The following is a 19,899-nucleotide window of genomic DNA, read 5'->3' on the forward strand; positions in this document are numbered from 1 at the left end:
TGTGTTTCATTTCTGGTCATTATTAAACATTTCATTTTATAATTATTACTGAAATCTATTTTTTTGTAGACGGGAGAGGAGTGTTAACAATGATGCACAGTGGGTGTCAAATGGACTAGGTATGCCACGAGTCTCAACCCATTTTAGTGTTTCACAGATAAGAACCAGCATCTTGATTCAGACTTAGCAACACACTGGAATTCCCTGATGTTGTGCTGTATGCTAAATAGAGAGAGCTGGGTACATTTTCAGGATATGTATGTACATGTGTATGTGTGTGTGTGGATACACACACACACACACACACAGATAGTAATTTGAAATCACTAAATTGTGTGCCGCATGGAAACATAAATGAGGCATCATCTCCTTGCATCTAGAAATAATGTGCCATTGTGGAGAAATAATGAAGAATATAAATATTACATCTGTGAAGAAGTTCTAAGTGGAATTACTCTTCATTGTGCGGTAAACAAGTAAAGGACAGAGCACTCGAAAGCCATAAAAAATATGTGGAAGTCTTCTACTTGGCCAGAGTTTGACATTTCACTCCAAAAGCTCTTGGAAAGCAATTCTATAGGCAGGAAAACAGCTCTCGGAGGAACCCATCTAAGTGTTAGGATGTTTGCTTTGGAAATCACACTCACATCCTTTCAGACACAACAGGATGTTGAACAAGCCATTACAATTCCATTGTAATTGTTGAGGTAACCTAAGCCAGAAGGTGATGAAAACTTCCTGCAGTGTATGCTACATACAGATCTCTTAAGTTAAATAGCCTTTGTTTGGTTATTGGAAAGAGGGGATTCTTTCTCACTTCATATCCATAAAGAAAGCCTCCTGAACTGCTTGTAGTTGTAAACTAAATTGAAAACTAAATTTCCCAGCAGACAGCTCAAACCAAATAAGCAAACTGGCTTTTAAACAAAGAGATCTTGGAGCACCATTGAGACTAATTGAAAGAAGTTGTAGCATAAGTTTTAATAGAGTCACCTCCCATCAACTCTGCAGAATTATAGCACTCTGAAACAACTTTTAACCACTGCATAATTATACCAACATATCACCATTTTAACTACTATAACATCATTTTATAGAATCCTGGGATTTGTAATTTGTTATTGCAACAAATCTCTCTGATAGTGAAGGGTAAATATCTTTTTTTTATTTTTTACAAATACCAGAATTCTGTAGCATTGAGCCAATGCAGTTAATATGGTGCCAAACTGCTATAACTCTGCAGCATGGATCTTATAAACTTATAAAACATGCTCTAGTGGCAAGAACTCTGATCAAATTTATCGTGATCCTACCTGAGATTTCTCCACAGATGCTGTGTGTTTGTCACACATTGGACTGATTTCCATTCCTCTCTCCCGTTCTTTGTCCCCTTGCTGGAAAAATTCTTCCATGATTCTGTCAGTCCACTGCCGATAGAGTTCAAGAGATTTTGTGGGGTTACTGAGATCAGCACAATGGACCATATTTCGGAGAACCTGTAATTGCAAAAACCTGCATTAATTTGAAGGCTCATCTAATCAGACAGAGCAACATTTTGTTCTGTACACGCTGGCACACATTTCAGTACAATTTTGCATTGCAGGAAGAACATCTTGGTCACAAAAATACTCTTAGTTTGGAATATATTAGGAAAGGTAACTGCATAGAATACATTTTTACTAAGACAATATGCAAATGTGAGAGGTCACTTAATGTCAGCTTAATTAACTGTGGATATGCTGTAGAAGCAATGTATTTGATCTGTGCCAATTCCACAAGCTCTGTGCTGAATACTAGGCTTGGAAAGTAAAGTAGAACCAACTGGATATGTCTTACTTCATAATGTCCTCATATGATTTCCTTTGGTTCAGCTCTGTTCAGGACATTATTCTACCCTGCTCATGAGTTAAACATGACCAAGTATGGAAGAGAGAAAGAATGGACACTCATATGCCTTGTCTTTGGCTCACTTTTATCTAAAGATCACTGGTTCAGTCCTGGGGGGTTCAACAAATCTTATCAGGAACCACAGTGGTGAAGTGACTAGATAGGTGGTAATCAACCTATGAGTCCCCAGGTGTTTTGGCCTACAACTCCCAGAAATCCCAGTCAATTTACCAGCTGTTAGGATTTCTGGAGACACATAGGTTGAGAACTACTGGACTAAAGAGTCAGTCAAGAACTCAGTAGCCTAGGTTTAAATTCCAAATCAACTATCTGATTTGTTCAGTGATCTTTGTTTAGTCACTGTTCCCTTCTTTTAGGAAAGGGATCCTTTCTTTTACTTCACCAATTATGGCAAGTTTTAATTCTTAAAATCCATAAAAAGCAAGCTTGTCAGTTATACAATATTAGACTAATTTAATAATCCTCAGGTCTATGAGATCTTGTCTTCTCCAGGTGGGCTGGAAGGAGGAATCATCAGGAGGAAGAAAAATTCCAGAAGTACTAACAATCCCATTCCTCTTTTTAAAAAAAGACTGATGTGATTGTAATGCTTATAATCTGAAGATGCATCCTACGAGCAGCAGTATTTATGTGCAAAATGTGCTTGATTTAGTTCTACTCCCTCATGTAACTGTGGTATAAAAATAGTTTATGCTGCAATGGACAAAGAGACATCCAATCAAATTCTACCTCACCTGCTCTAAGGCTCTGTACTTATTACAGTTTTCTTTCTAATATATTTCAGTTCTGGATGGCTTGGACAAATGCTACCACATAACTTTCTGAAAAAGTTTTTTTCCCAGGGAAGTTGTCTTTTGGCACTGAAAGGGGCTCCAAAGTTATGAGTGAAGAGAACAACACACTTGCACCACTATCAGTTTGGTGATTAACTTTTTTTCTATTTTCCTGCCTCACACTCTTTAAGTAAATGAAGACATATAGCATACAATGTTTTCTAAAATTAAACGAAAATCCTCTCCCATACTGACCTGTATTCTATCTGTGTAATTATCCAGAAGGAGAACACCAGAACTTGTCACTTTTTTAGTTTCCACCATGGTTTTTAAGTCAGCCAGAAGAGACATATGCTTTGACATATCTGTTGCCAAGACCTGTGCAGAAAGAGAAAGTATTATTACAAGGAAAGGGAAAAGTAGGATTCCATTTTATACAGGAGGCCCTTCTCTTGGTCCCACCACAGTCTCAAACACGATTGAAGGGGACGAGAGAGAGAGAAGACCATCTTGGTGGTAGTCCCCTGGCTCTGGTATAACCTCCCAAGAGCTATTAGGTTAGCTCCCTCTCTTCAAGCTTTCCGATCTAGTATAGACTTGTTTAAAACATGGCTTTTTAAACAAACCTTTGATCTTGAGAAGATTTTAAGGGTCAATCTGAGGACTTGGTGGCAACACTTTGGCACTGGGTTCATTATCGAATTCAATCAGTTTTATCTGCAGTTACAACTGCGTTTTATGAATTTGGAATTTTAATATTATTGTGTGATATTTTATGGGTGTCTGCTTATGTTTTGATCACTTTTATGTCTTTGTAATTGTTTTTATTGTATGTGCGGCACTTTGGAGTGGTTTTTAGTCACTCCGAGTCCCTTTGGGGAGATGGTGGTGGGATACAAATAAAGATATTATTATTATTATTATTATTATTATTATTATTATTATTATTACTACTACTACTACTACTACTACTAGCAAGATGGCTAGCAGGTACTAAAATTCTTACCATGTCTATCACCATTTTCCTGAGACTTTGACGTTGTTTCTTGGTCAGGTTCTGGAAGATGTCACAATTTTCTTCTTGTAGCAGCTTAAAACCCACAGCAAGGTGGTGATTTTCTAAAACAGACTCATCATTGTACATTAGGGCAAGTTCAGAATCTGGAAGAAAGGAAGCATAAGTAGATACTATTAAGTAAAACCCATGATTTCAGTGTGTTAGAAATTACAGAGCATAAGGAAATGAGAGGGACAACATATCCATCATTTTGTGCATTCCTTTTACTTGCACTGCTTTAAAAGAATCCGAAAGACAGGTGTAATGAAAGTTCAGCCATAAGTTTGTCAGCCAGGAATAGATTTGTCAGCAAATACCATGAAAAATGTATCAGCACAGACCTATGTTGCTTTTGAGCGTTGGCTGCATTGGGAAATTGGGCCTGACACTTCCAAGCTGTTCTCTCTAGAAGTGCTTTACAATGTTAAATCAATTCTTTCATCGTTGGGATATTACACTGTACAGATTAGTGAGTACATGGTATAGAATCTATATGAATGTAATATTACATTAGTACACTGGATTCATGAGATAAACAGGCCAGAACTGGTGATACTTGGATATGTTTGAATGCATTTAATAAGTCCATGACTCACTTGTATTGATCAGAAATTGGTTGGAGACACCCGGATGATCCACATCATGAATTGCAGCTGCAAAAATTGCTGCAAGAATTTCCAAATCCGTAAAGACAGCCTAGCCGAAAAGGGAGAAGGAACAAATACATCACAATTACAAACTTATGAACAACTTGCTTACCACTCAACAGAAATCATGGCACAGACATTAGGTAAATATTTCAGGTAAAAAAATATTATTGACAATATACATTAAGTTTTCCCATGAAAAAAAGTTTGTTGTTCTTGTTGTTTTATCTATGTGATCCTATTACAACAACCTCCCTCCTTCCCCTATCCCCCACCCCCACTTTCCTTTTGTGTTATGTCTTTCAGATTTTAAGGTTAAGAGTAGGGACTGTCAAATTATTAATATTTATGAGCTGTTCTAGGGCTCTGTTGTTGTTGTTTAGGGTGACAAAAAGCTTTAAGCAGATAACTCAAGACCTAAATTAATTTTACTAGCAATATGTCCAAATTAAACTATATCCCACTTCATGAACAATGATTTAGCTGCTAGTAAACATTTTTTGTGTCTCTTAAAGTTTTTCCAACTTATGGTAACTCTTGATAAGGTTTGTTAAGACAGGGGTTGCCTTTGCCTTTCTGTGTGGCAAAGAAAATGCGATTTGCCCAAGTCATGCAGAGGATTTGCATGGCTCCTTCACATCAACTGTAGTCCTGTGATTTAGCTATGAAACTTCTACAACAACACCACTAGTTCTCTCTCTCTCTCTCTCTCTCTCTGTGTGTGTATGTGGATTCAAGTCACGTGTTGACTTATGGCAACATGAAGGACCAGGAGTATTCAAGAGGTGGTTTTGCTAATTTCTTCCTCTGAAATATAGTCTACACCAGTGGTTCTCAACCTGTGGATCCCCAGATGTTTTGGCCTTCAATTCCCAGAAATCCTAACAGCTGGTAAACTGGCTGGGAGTTGTAGGCCAAAACACTTGGGGGCCCACAGTTGAGAACCACTGGTCTCAACTGTGCATCCCCAGGTGTTTTGGCAATCTCCCATCCAAGTACCACGGTTGGGTCATGAGCTCACATGCATTTTCCTATCATCCAAAAATGGAAGGAAACACCTCAACCATTCTGGAAATGTTGTCAAAACTACTGAATGAATCCTGCACATTTTCTTTTGAAAGCTAACTGAGACCTCATGGAATAAGAAAACAGAATAACCCAAGACTAATGCATGATTACAATTTGTATATTTTATATTAGGGTGGGGACAATCTACTCACATCCAAGGCTGGAGTAGACAAAAGAACATGAGTTGACTGAGCCACATCAGCTGCGTGGAGACTGTTGTGGTAGGCAACATCGGGATGGTAGTGGTCTTCTAAAGTCATCATGTAAGCTATAAAGGTGTCCGATGAGATCTTGAATGTCTTCAGCAGATCTCTTTCCTGTTCAAAGTAAAGTAAAGTTTTAATTATGGAGAGATGGAGGGATGGGGACTATAGTTGAGAATGTAGCCATCTATACTAATGAATAATAACAAATCAATCAAACTTACAAACCTGAAATATTGCATACATAATGCAGGTGAGAGGTCTACTGTGGGAATATCTTGCAACATTAAATATGTTTAGACCCCATTTATTCAGATCCTCCAGCTCCTAAAAAGAAAAAAAAATCCAGTAACAACTAATTAATAAGTGCATAATGTAACTACAAATAGATTGCCTATATCTTACAACTGTCAAATATACCCAGCAACAGTTCTAACATTTGTGGAACAAAAATGTGCGTTGGCCAGTTTAAGAGCAAGATGTAAGGGTCTACATCTGTAAATACATAGATCAATAAATTCTAATACTCCAGGCTTAGGGATATACTGATTAAGAACATTAATTTTAATATGGAGTAATTGATAATACTCTCTCCCCAAACTACAACCTTATCATTAAAAAGGGGAGCAGAGCGAGAGTTCTTACCACCCTAGGGCAGAAAATATTCCATTTGCACCTCTCACAAGAATTTCACCGTAGCTACAATGAATCACAAACCTTTGCTAAATGGTCTTCCTTTTCTGTTTTCACGCCAAATCTTGAAATACTAGTATTATTCAAGCTTGAACTGTGCATCAGCTTTTTCACACCACTGATCTGTGTCATAAGTTGCTGCTTCTTCTTTTTCTCTCTATCTTTCTGTGTGGGAGAGGGAATCTCCACATCATTCTGCTTGTCTGTGTGGACAAAAGGAAGAAAAAAGTTCTAACCTTTAATAAATATAGGCAAATGTCATGTTCCAGGTGTTACATTTCACTCCACATCATTTGCTATGTTATTTAGGAAGTTATAACACCCCTGCAATGAATGCGGGCCTATGTAATGAATTAATTCAGTGACTGCCATTAATGGCGTTAAGCCATTATTCCTGTGCTACAATTGTGTTAGTTTACAATTAAGTGCAAAGCATGATTCAAAAGATATATCAGTATACTAAATGCCAAAGTTTTGAAGCTCAGATTTAAATTAGTTTACTCTGGAAGGCTTGGGGGCGGGGTGTTTACAGCCTTCTCTGGGTGTTTTTCTTTAGCCTTCTCTGCAAGACTCCCACAAAGACACTATTTTTTTGTCCCTAAGTCCCTCCAAATACCTTAGGCACTGTTTGTGGGTGCCCTTTGCTCAATGTTTGGCAACAGTACAGGTTTTCTGAATGTTACCTAGTGGCTGTTTTAGGCATTTACATGAAACTGTTTACAGCAGACTCTGCAGAAGATGTTTTAGGTTTACTTAAATAAGTCTGCTTGTCAATTGTGTTGACCCCTGGGGTGGTCTAGGAGGAGCTTCAAATGTTGAAATGCCCTTCACATACCAATAGGTCATTTGGGACATTTTGGAGCAAAGTAAATTTAAACTGCCACAGAGGGCCACAAAAATTGCTGGGTGGTGGGTTGGTATGTGTGCTGCATGCAGCCTTGTTTCAGATCAAAATGGCCATATTATTCTGTAAATTTTATCTCTACATTACATGTGCCAAATATAAGTTCTGTGGTCCAAATCCAGCCCATGTCATTTTATGTGGCCCTCCAGATGCCAGGCTACAACTCCCGTATTCCTCCTCATTAGACATCATGACTAGAGCTGATAGGAGTTGTGATACAGTCGTATCTGGAAAGCAGCAGTTTGTTCTGTTTTGTCAGGAGAGTGGTGTTTGAATTTAGATGTAAGGCTGACTTTAAAGTATCCTTTAATGTTTCCCCAATCTGAGAGCCATAAGTGCTGTTGGGATGCAATTCCCATTATCTCCATTCTCCATGGTGGATCATTAAAAGTAATGAGAGTTGTTGTGCAAGAACATCTGAGGACCCAAAATGGATAAAAACGAAAGAGCACCAACTACCATGTAAAGAAATTATAGTTGGTCCTCTGTATCCATGGATTTTCCATTCGTGGATTCAATGGCCCTTTCAAGACAACCATAAGGATGATACGACCCTCATTGAAAATGAGTTTGACACCCCTGCTCTACGTGATCAAACATCACACCGAGCTACCAGTCTAGTAAATATGGGGGTTATGTTCTAGTTACATGGAAATGAAACTTTGAAACTTCTGTAGACTATGTTCTATGCTGATAACTGAAAAATCAGAACTATAGCAGAATATATTTGAGATGAACGTAAGCATATTTTGTTTCTGGAGAAAGACTCTTTGGGTAAGTGGTCATTGATTTCAGGAAGAGTATTACAGTGTAAATGATTCAACGCTGTTGCATGTTCTTTCCATAACACAAGAAAGCCAATGAAAATGTCAGCACACATACACACAGAAGATTGGCAGCATTTAAATCATATGCGAACTAGACAAGTCTTGCAGTGGAAACCAGATTAAAATGGGCTGTGGCAGCTGTAACTTCCAGCCTCATCAGAAACTAAAATGAACAACTGCAAGCATCTCCCTGAGCTATGGAAAGCATAATTTGTTGCTAAGCAGCAGACTGCAATATCATATTTCCTACTCTCTCCACCAACTCTGTTCCTATATTCCTAAGTGTTACTCATTACATTTTCATCTGTTCAAAGGTGGCATAATTAAAAAATATGTTTCATCTACTACCCGGGTTTACTCAGATGATGAAGGTTAATCCCTGAGATAGAATCTAATCCTAGGGGATTTGGTTGTGTTGGTGTTATGGCAACCCATAAAGCACTACTATATTAATGGAGATATGGCAACCTATATGGTTTTGCACCAGTTTTCCAATTTCCCTTAATGACCACAGTTACTTTCATGACATTGCTGACTATTTGCTGAGATTAAATATTTTTTTTGAAATGTCATGTTAACTGGATCAGAAATGGTAGACTGCTATGCCTATGGAAGTTATAGTTATAGCCTATAGTTACTGGCTATGCTTGACAAATCCTACCTACATAGAATTTGTTGCCACTGTAATCTTACCCAGGAAGGTGTTTGAAATATATTCAGAAACTTGATTCCCTGATCGGCTCATTTCTGAAAGATGTGTTAGTTCCCGGTTCAACATTCTCTTGAACTGTTGGTAAAAAGAAAATTAAAAATTAAAATTAAAATGAGTCAGTTTTCTTTCTGAGCAATACTGTATATCCATAAACTGGGTAGAAGAAAAAACCTTCATGAAGCTGTAATTTCAGGAATAAACTATACTTCTTGACCATTAGGTAGAATTTAGGATATAGTGCTGTCAGTATAAGAAAAAAAAGTCTTTTAGATATATTTTGATTAACTCTTGAATATTTAGAAACCATGGTATATTTAGATATCATTGTTGCTTTCATGGATTATAAACCTCTACAAACTGCTATCAAATAACACCTAAAAGGCATTTCCCCACAATATGCTATAAAGGCAATTTCAACATATATTAATATCTGTCAGAGGAAAAATGAAAGGCTAGCACGAATATACTTTCTACTATAAAAATAAAATTATGCTTTTTGTTTACACATTATTCCACCAGTATTCTAGTGCTAGCCTGTGTTCTAAATTACTCCTGACTTAGGCATTTATATGTTTAAATACAATTGTAATATATACTAAATCTTTTATACCTGGAACATAATTGGATCTAGTTATCTGCTTTTTAAAAAACAACCCACCTTGATGTATCCCCATGACACAGATAATAAATAGTTTGCTTCAGGCATTTTGGGAGCCTCTGCACACCAAGAACAAACAAAACAAATCCCCTATGAAGACTCCAAAGAGAGAGGAACTCCCAATTGCTTCGTACGTGAAAAATCACTGTTTGCAAAAGCCTGAAATTCCAGCAATCATGGCTTCATGCCAAGGCTTTAAAGACTTCTTCACTGGCAAAACACAAAGAAGATGCGAAGGAGATGACTGCACGAAAGAACCAATGAGAATCCAAATGTTTCCAGCAAGCTGCTTTGAAGTACTTATGAATTATGAATAGTCCAGGTCCCTTAGTTGGCTTAAGAGGGGTTTCCCAGTCCAGATTAGTATTCCTTTGCCGAATGCAGCACAGAAGAAATGACGACAGCTTTTGCAGGTACTGCTGACTTTAGCAATACAGCCGTCTTTTAAAAAAAAATGGAGGAAATCCTGTGCGCATTCAAGCAAGTCTTCTTCCTTCCCCAAATCAGTATATTATCAATCTGGGAAACCCCCTCTTACTCCACATTTGGATCTTTCATGCTTGCCTTAGCATGTAGATGTTAAAAAAACAAAACATCGGCACCATTTTCTCCTTCGACATAAAATCTTGTTTGGAATTTCCAGACAGAGTAAAACCTCCTGAAAAAAATCTAATACTGTTCTAGCATATGTTAAACTAAAGTTTATTTCTAAATGTTTCACTAAGTCATATCAAATTGCTTCCCATTCTGTAATACACAGGAACATGTCAAGCTCTGTTATATCAGCAGAGCAGATCTCAATATTACATCCGTTTTATGATCCATGAAAGCCGGAATTTACTCATTTTTATTTATTTTAATTTTTAATGTATTATTTGTATAGAAAGTGATGGATAGATGTCAGGGTTCCAAGGAACTGGCTCATTCAAAGCCATGTCTCCTCCCATGTTGACATAAGAATCCAGGCAAAGATCTCTTTATGCAGTGAAATGTAATGAATCAGGAATAAACAGACACTACCAATGAATCATATTCATGCTGCTTTCTCCCTGCCTCCCCCACCTCCCGGAGTTAGGAAAACCCTACAAATAAATGTGGATTTATACTTTTTTCCTGAATGAAATAGTACATAAATTGGGAAGAGTTTTTTTCTTCCTTTGGAAGAGTTTTTTTTTTTTAAATAATAACTCTAAACCCCCACGTTTCCCATCCTCCCTGCAAGAATTCATATACAGCTGGTCCAAAGAATGCCATGGCAACAGGACTGAATGGCAATCAGCCTCTTTACTGTAAAGCATCCCTTCCGATTACTGTCATGCAAGCAGAATGGCTTCGCCATAGGAATTCTAGCAGCATTTCCACCCATTGAAATATTTTTTACAGAGCTAAAGGGGGAAATATAAACTAGGCCTGATAACATAGCTTCTTCCTTTATAACAAACGATGGTTTTTAGTGGCTTGAACTTGCATAAGAGCACCATCTTCCAGGAAAATTATTTTCATCCACTTCTTTTTGTTCCCCATTCCAAAAGATGTCACAATCGCTATCATCTCAGAAAGCATATGAACCAGAAAGTTTATGCTATTACTTGGAACTGTGTTAAGATTTCTTTTTTTCATTTCTCAAGGGGATGCAGATGCATGCACACAGAGCTGTAAAGAAATGAACTTAAATGTCTTCATATGACATATGCATTTAATGAAAAACAACTTATGATTCACTGGCTGCAAAGAAGGTGAATTGTTTCCTTTGCCCAACAGCTCTGCTCTGAACCATTGTTAGAAGAACAAATGAGTCCTAAAATCAACAATGTGGAGCAGCAAAAAAAGATACGAAAACCAAAGGCTCTTATTAAACTCTGTGTGTGTGTGTGTGTGTGTCTGTGTGTGTGTGTCTGTGTATCTAAATTGGTTTCAAGATATGAGTATGAATTTAGGAACTTGTAAAGAATGAATACACACACATACAGTGGCTCAACACGTTAAACCACTGAAGTGCTGAACTTGCTGACCAAAAGGTTGGCAGTTCAAATCCAGGGAGCAGGGTGAGCTCCAGCTTCTCCTAACTTAGCAGTTCGAAAACACCCAAATATGAGTAGATCAATAGTAGTAAATCCACCCTTCGGGTTATTATTATTATTATTATTATCATTATCATCACCATCATCAATAGACACCGCTTTTGCTGGAAGGTAATGGCGCGCCATGCAGTCATGCTGGCCACATGACCTTGGAGGTGTCTACGGACAACACCGGCTCTTTAGCTTAGAAATGGAGATAAGCACCATCCACCAGAGTTGGACATGACTAGGCTTACTGTCAGGGGGAAACCTTTACTTACACACACATACATCATAGTGAGGTTAATGTGGCAAAATTATAAATGAAGATGAAAACAGGAGTGGCTGCAGCTGTTTGCTTTTGCCTAAGCCTACCTGGAAGGGCAGGCTTCTACCTTCTCACACCACTGAGTTAGCATTTTGAAAAGCAGACGAACAAAGGGGTACAGTAGAGGATTAAGTGGGCCTATCCTTGACAAACTGGGAGAATTTAAGGAGTAATGAGGACTATACACAGTTCTTTGTCAACTGTTTTGTAACTGTCCATTCAATTACCAACAGTTGTTGTTTTGTGATATCAACAATCTTATCAAATATGGACTTTGGATTATCCTTATATTTTTATTGCTTCTTGTCATTGTTGATTCTAGGATCCATTTGTTCTTCTAACAATGGTTATGAGCAGAGCTGTTTTGGTCAAAGGGAAATTCACCTTCTTTTCAGCCAATGAATCATATTTTGTTTTTCACTGGATGCATACAATAGGATGGAGATCGCTATTTCAATATGGTTCGTGCCATGCTGCAAACACATCCGCTTTCACCACAATCAAGAAAGTAATCTGGGCAGAAATTAAGATTTATTTTTTACCCATTACTCTGGACTCATATTGATTACTCATGATATCTCTCTGTCTAGTATGAAGAAGAAATAATTGATTGTGTTTCTTAAACCAGGGTGGGTATGTGGATGGAGGGGCCAGTTTTCTCTCCATGGATTCCCCTAGGACTTCCAGAAATTCCCCAAATAAAACCAAATGGGAGATGGTTGAAATTCTACTGCAAGTTTTGAAAAATTAGCTTTAAAAAATGTGAAACAGAGGGTAGGAGGGGGAGGGATGAAGCTTATATAAATAGTGAGTTACTGGTCTTGGGAGGCTTTTTCCACCAGAAAGAGTGGAGCTTGAAGTTGATGACCACAGAAACAGCTGGGGGATCACATGAGTAGTAACTGGTATGTACTTGTCTAAGCTCTTGTGTTAAATTTAAGATATATAGGTGTGCTGATAATAAGTAAGAGGACTTCTACTAGTAGTATACTGAGTAAGAATCAGCATTCTATCCTGGTTAGAATTCACAGCAGGATTCAGGTCACCGTTTCCTTGAGCTTTTGAACACCCAGCAACAATATCAACAACCATGGCTACTTTTAGATTGGGTTCTTCTATTGCTTTAAAAAAAAGATGAAACCCCAGAATCCACCAGCCATCATGACCAGTTGGAATGATCTGAAATTTAGATACATCTCAAACTAAAATGTGAAATCTTAGGCCTCTTCCACACTGCTGTATAAAATCCACAATTAATTGGATTATATGGCAGTGTGGACTCAAAACTAGCTCAAAGCAGATATTGTGGATTATCTGCCTTAGAATTATAGAATCATGAGAGTTGGAAGAGACCTCATGGGCCATCCAGTCCAACCTCCGCCAAGAAGCAGGAAAATCACATTCAAAGCACCCCCAACAGATGGCCATCCAGCCTCTGTTTAAAAGCCTCCAAAGAAGAAGCCTCCATCACACCCTGGGACAGAGAGTTCTACTGCTGAACAGCTCTCATAGTTAGCAAGTTCTTCCTCATGTTCTCCTTTCCTGTAATTTGAAGCTATTGTTTCGCATCCTAGTCTCCAGGGAAGCAGAAAACAAGCTTACTCCCTCCTCCCTATGACTTCCCCTCACATCTTGATCCATGGTCATTGTGTCTCCTCCCAGCCTTCTCTGCTTCAGGCTAAATATGCCCAGTTCTTTAAGCTGCCCCTCATAGGGCTTGTTCTCCAGAACCTTGATCATTTTAGTCGCCCTTCTCTGGACACCTTCCAGCTTGAGGTCAACATCTCCCTTACATTGTGATGCTCAGAACTGGACACAGTATTCCAGGTGTGGTCTAACCAAGGCAGAATAGAGGGGTAGCATGACTTCCCTGGATCTAGACACTGTACTCCTATTGATTCAGGCCAAAATCCTATTGGCTTTTAAAGCTGCTACATGACATTGTTGGCTCATTTTTAACTTGTTGTCCATGAGGACTCAAAGATCATTTTCACATGTACTGCTATCGAGCCTGGTGTCCCCCATTTCGTATCTTTGCATTTCATTTTTTCCTGCCAAAGTGGAGTATCTTGCATTTGTCCCTGCTGAACTTCACTTTGTTAGTTTTGGTCCATCTCTCTAATATGTTAAGATCATTTTCAATTCTGCTCCTGCCTTCATATTCTGGGTTATATAGCTGTGTGGAAGGGCCCTTAAAAGCCAAAAACCTTAGGTCCAATAATCATATGTGAACAACAAGTCATTGTTTTTGACATAAAATATAAGCTACTATATCTGCATAAAATCTTTCTTTTTTCCAGCAAGCCAATGACTAAATGAGCAGCAGACGATTACTCCAGTTTGACTATGAAAATGAGCCTTTAAAACTGCCTGCCAGCATTTTATACTTCAAAGTGGAGGCTGCAAGAGCACACCATCACATGGACGAGGGTTGCTTCTGGTGTGCGTCACTCTCCTCCTGGCTCATGGTGGGTTTACTTAGGAATATGTCACAAGATATGGACAAGGGAAGGTGCGAATGATGCCCAGCGTTAAGGTCATGAATCCCAGCTGTGTCGGCACTCAGGGGAATCATTCTCAGCTCATGAATCTCATTTTGGACTCACATCAATGGACTGGTGTAACATCTATATCTGTATCTATCCCCATCTCTGTTTTCTTGCTACATAAAAGAATATCAGGACGTTAGTTTTGAGAACTGCCCCAAATAATTCTGCCCAACACAATTTTGCTAGTATCACAGATGTTTAAATTAAGGCACTAAAGCTAGGGATCAATGAGGCAAAATCAAAAAGACTTTTCTATCTTTGTCGAAAATCTGGGAAACAAAATCCAATCAGGTATTGAGTCTGAAGCGAATAAAAGTGCCTTTGGCTATGGTTGGAGAACCTGGCTATCAATAAGTTGAAACGAATCCCAAGATTTCCATGGTAGCAGGTGACTAATCACCGCTCAGGAAATAACAGCTGAATTCCTATCTCTATTCCTTTCCTTGAAGATATATGTGTCCAATTTAAGTGACAATTCAAGAAACATTGAACATTGTAACTGAGAAAAATAGCCATGCCTTAGTTTCACTAAACCTAGTAGAAAAGGGGCCTAATTGAACACATGTTCCATTTATTTCAGCAATACTTAAATTTTCTAAGGACAGTGTAACACATACCATTTGGTAATACTCTTGAATTTAAGGAGAGAAAAATCCTAGGAAGGATTCATTAAGGCTTTATTTGGTAAAACACTTATTGTACACAATAATTGCTTATTTGGGCCAGCACTTCTAATTTTGGCTTTATTCACATTCTGTGTAAATTGCACACCCAGTTGACACTATGACAATGTGCAAACTGATGGAGCACTGGATGATCTCAAATGATCCACAGAAAGGAAGTCACACTAGCAGCACTTAGTAGTAGTAGTAGTAGTAGTAGTAATAGTAGTAGTAGTAATAATAATAATAATAATAATAATAATAATAATAATAATAATAGCTGACACGATATGAAGATCGAACTGCAAAGACTCTGGCACAAACCAGTAAAGGTGGTCCCAGTGGTGATTGGCACACTGGGCGCAGTGCCTAAAGACCTTGGCCTGCACTTAAACACAATCAGCACTGACAAGATTACCATCTGCCAGCTGCAAAAGGCCATCTTACTGGGATCTGCACGCATTATTCACCGAAACATCACATAGTCCTAGACACTAGGGAAGTGTCCGATGTGTGATCCAGTACAAGAGCTAGCAAAGTGTTCATGTCTGCTGTGGACTCATCTTGTTGTGGTTCAAATAATGATAATAATAACTTTATCTTTATATCCTGCCTCCATCTCCCAGAAGGGATTGGGGATGGTTTACACATGGGACAAAATGTCCATAGAACATCAAAACAATCCATTAAAACAAAACAAAAACACAATTAAAATAAAACATAGCAAAGCATAGCATAGCAATAAAAACACAATAAATAAAACATAAGGGTATAAAACAGCAACATTAAAACTCACTGAAACAATACATAACAAAAAACCAATAACCAGAATACTAACATGGGCATGTTCAGGATATACAGGGCTGGAGGATTGGAAGAAGTGCAAAGAACAGAGTCCTATCTGGCTAGCTAGGGAATGGATATTTACAAGCAGGGACTAGTCATTCTCAAATGCTTGTTAGCACATCTAGGTTTTCAGATCCCCATGGAAGGTGGACAGTGAAGGGGCTAGCCTAATCTCCCTGGGGAGAGTGTTCCAAAGTCAGGGGGCCACCACTGAGAAGGCCCTTCCCACATAAATTCACTAATGCCATTAAGTGTAATGCTCCACAAATATCCTCACTAAATCAATAATAGTGAGAGGAGAAAGAAATATATTGCATATACACAATCAATCATGAAAAATACTTCGTATTATATACTTTTCATGAGCTTGGATGTTTCAAGGAACTTTAACATTTTTGTGATTATTAAAATATGTCTGTTCTCACTCAGAATTAGATTGAACTGCATTTAATCAGGATAGTGTAATAATGTCAAAATATTGCATAGGCAAAGTGACTTACACCATGTACACCAATACAATCCACACAAAGACACAAGTGCAAAAAAAAATCCTACTTGTGAAACTTTCCTGCGATGTATATTTTCAAACTGCTGTAAAAGCAGTTACCCTTCATGCTAATCAATGCTGCTTGGTATTGCATCCTTTTCCAACTCATAGCTTTGCTTGTTGTAAGAACTTCTAAGTATGATGGTGCCTTTGTTGCTATGCTGTTTTTAAGACATCCTACAGCTACTTCTTACTAGAACCGATCTATTGATTCAATCTGGTTTAGGTAAGTGTTGTGATATTCGACAGTTAATTCAATAATACCAATCAAAGTCATGCCTTTGATTATAAATAAGTCAAGCCTTTGAGAAACATTCCCTTGGATTTGCATTAACCCCAGTTACATTTTCATTCCTTTCTTCTGCAAGTTTTTTTTTTATAAAAAAAAACAATGTTTTATATTTGAGGTATATAGTGAAGAAGCCATCTCTTCTTCACTCACTGGGCAAACAGCAATTTAACAGACAAGAGAAAGCCAAACTAAATGACAGAAAGCCAAGTGCAAAGTATATCCCCCCCCCCCCTTGTGTAAACAGATACATGTTTACACAAAGTTTATGGACACTTCTCCAACCGCAGCCCTCCCAATGAAGGGAGGAACTCTCTTTTCTCCAGGAAGCTTGGGACGCTTCTTTCTCTCTCAGTGACTTGCTGTGCTTATGTATATTAGTGTGTCCCTCATATGAACCCAGCCTCCAGACAATTCAGGCTTCTTCTATAAGATCTCACTGACAGAATCTGCTTCTCAGGGGAATGGAGCTGCTGCCAGAGCAAATGTGAAATTCATCCATGAGAAAGACAAAGATTAGCCATCACAGCTGCTGACTTCTAGATACTGCAACTCTGTCAGAAGACTTCTAAATGACACTTTCCACAGATGGCCAGAAGGCAAAGAGAGTCTTCAACGGTTCTCTGTTCTGACCACTTGGAAAAAGGAAAACTTCCATTCTTCTGGGAGCTGGTTTGCAACAGATGGATTTTGCATGGGCAAAAATCCTACTGTTTTTGAAGTATGCATCAGAGTTTTTGATCACAATAGCTGAAGGCATGTTATGTATTTAGAGAAAGAAGAAAGCTGCATGTTGCGCTTTGGAGCATCTGGACCTTCTATATCCCTTCCTTGTATACGGTCACACCTTGAGTTAATTTAGTGTTTGAGAGATTTTTGCTTTAAATTAATTTAACTCAGTAGGAACTGAAAATTTACTCAAAACTACTGAGAACTAAGTTGTTTGAATTCAATGGAGCATCCTTCTAAGTAAAATACACAGACTCTCTTGGTAAAACTTAATATGATCATACATACAGTACTGCTCAGAAGTGAAAGTGCCTTTACGGTATGGGTGAGCTTAGTAGGATTTACATTTCAATAAGCATGCATTGTTCAGCAAATATGGTATTACTTATGGAGTATTTTAAACTAGCATTTGAAAACTTGCACAATGTTCTTCTTATTACATGAATGAAAATATAATGGTGCTATAAAACAAACTAATTTAAAAAAAATTAAAAGAAAATTGTGGACACTAGTTAAACCCCTTTGGGATCCTTCCTACTATGGACATTGCTTGCCTTCCATTTCCTAAGGTCTGAGATACTTTGCTTGCTGGGGTGTGTGTGTGTTTCGTGTCAGTAGTGACTTGAGAAACTGCAAGTCACTTCTGGTGTGAGAAAATTGGCCATTTGCAAGGGCGTTGCCCAGGGAACACCTGAATGTTTGATGTTTTACCATCCTTGTGAGAGGCTTCTCTCATGTCCCCGCATAAGGAGCTGGAGCTGACAGAGGAAGCTCAATCCACTCTCCCAAGATTCGAACCACTGACCTATCGGTCAGCATTCCTGCTGGTACAAGGGTTTAACCCATTGCGCCACTGAAGTCTCTCTCTCTCTCTCTTTCTGTATATTATATTTTATGAAATATCTGTTGGGAGACATGTAAAGTTCCCTCCCTTACTTATGGTCACTCACTGGGCCACAAAGAGAGAAATGGGCTTGGTTCTAATGAAAGTCCAATGTAGGTAGTAGGATTGACAGACTATTGGGTTGAAAAAATGGCACAGGCCCTTTGTAATGATCTGAATGTGGGCATGGAAAATATGTGGCTATTAATAGAATCTAGTTTATTTCAAGTAGATATGGTGCTAATGGGGTGAATCCAGGGAAGAATACTTCAAACTGCAGCTGAATTATTTTGCTAGTGTAGAACTTGGAAGGGAATCTATGAAGGAACTAGACAATATCCCGAAGTAGAAAGTTGCATTATTGAATACTAAAGTTAAGACTATCCATGCAGTGATTTTTCAAAAAAGGAACTGTAAGACCTGTGCTTTGGTGTTTACAAAGGAAGTGGCCACACATCCAACACTATTTATGTTTCCACAGGCATGGGTTCTCTTTATCATTAAGTAACTGGGCTATTTCTATGGAACAGGGAATGATCAAATTAGGTGTACAAATCTAATCACATTTTAACAGAAACTATACTTCAGATGCATGTATGTCATAAAAATGGGATATACTGGCGCTCCATGCAGTCATGCCGGCCACATGACCTTGGAGGTGTCTACGGACAACGCTGGCTCTTCGGCTTAGAAATGGAGATGAGCACCACACCCCAGAGTCAGACATGACTGGACTTAATGTCAGGGGACTACCTTTACCTTTACCTTTACCTTTACCTTACTGTTATCTCTAACTGAAAAATCCTGTTTTCTAGATGATTTCCACATTCTCAGGACATAACCAATTTCTCTTTCTGAACTTCACATAAACTAAAGAACTCTATTAAGATAGAAAATGAACCAGTCTTTCAAGACAAGTCCAGCACACGTCGTTTTTCTGTTGCAGTCAACAAACTTATAGCGGCCATCCCTTTCAGTGTATATTATGCCCAAATCTTGGAGATGTGGGCATTTCCTTGTAAACTTTTATTCTTCTGTCTTTGATTTGCATACTACTACTGTTTGTTAAGACAGATTCAACCTTGTTTGAAAGAACAAAAAAGGTTTTCAGCCCACTTCAGGCTACAGCACATCAGAAATTCTGTTAGAATAATGAACTTGTTTTCCAGTAACCAAACACCCTCCACGGTGGGAACATTATTCCCTGCTAATCTGGCACCTGCATTTAAATGCATGTCTTATTAAAAGAGTTAGTATAGGAGATCCATGTGAGGAGGAAAGACAATAGGCAAAAGCACGTGGGAGAGGTTGGCATTGTCTACTGGCAGGTTTGGGAAACCTGATACTTGCTAATCCCACTAAATCCTTTATTTGGCACCGTACTCCAACTTAAACAAAGAACCATAACTTGTGCACTGTTCCAAAGAGGATATCAACATCAGTTTACAAAGGGTGAGAAAACGTATGCTTGTACCTTACAGAGAGATTTATTTTACAATCCTGGCTCAAGAACTAAAGAATCAAAAAGGTACATTTCCCTGAATGTCTTCTTCCAA

At 38.3% G+C, this 19,899-nt stretch overlaps 1 protein-coding gene across 6 annotated transcripts in view; it reads right to left on the reverse strand.

The window, feature by feature from the left end:
• PDE4B (phosphodiesterase 4B) overlaps window positions 1-19,899 on the reverse strand; it is a 298,925-nt gene that overhangs the window by 3,242 nt on the left and 275,784 nt on the right. For 5 of the 6 annotated variants that reach the window (XM_060773682.2, XM_060773681.2, XM_060773686.2 and 2 more), the window contains 8 exons: window positions 8,774-8,867; window positions 6,374-6,552; window positions 5,885-5,983; window positions 5,606-5,770; window positions 4,335-4,434; window positions 3,688-3,842; window positions 2,937-3,059; window positions 1,314-1,496 (listed from right to left, as the gene is read on the reverse strand). In XM_060773682.2, coding sequence (XP_060629665.2) covers window positions 1,314-1,496; window positions 2,937-3,059; window positions 3,688-3,842; window positions 4,335-4,434; window positions 5,606-5,770; window positions 5,885-5,983; window positions 6,374-6,552; window positions 8,774-8,867 — 1,098 coding nt within the window. Of the gene's footprint in view, window positions 1-1,313; window positions 1,497-2,936; window positions 3,060-3,687; window positions 3,843-4,334; window positions 4,435-5,605; window positions 5,771-5,884; window positions 5,984-6,373; window positions 6,553-8,773; window positions 8,868-9,450; window positions 9,871-19,899 lie in introns of those variants that run through there. The other variant, XM_060773685.2, reaches the window with a different exon arrangement.

This window comes from Anolis sagrei, chromosome 4 (genome assembly GCF_037176765.1).
Source record: "Anolis sagrei isolate rAnoSag1 chromosome 4, rAnoSag1.mat, whole genome shotgun sequence".
In the NCBI taxonomy this organism is placed as follows: domain Eukaryota; kingdom Metazoa; phylum Chordata; class Lepidosauria; order Squamata; family Dactyloidae; genus Anolis; species Anolis sagrei.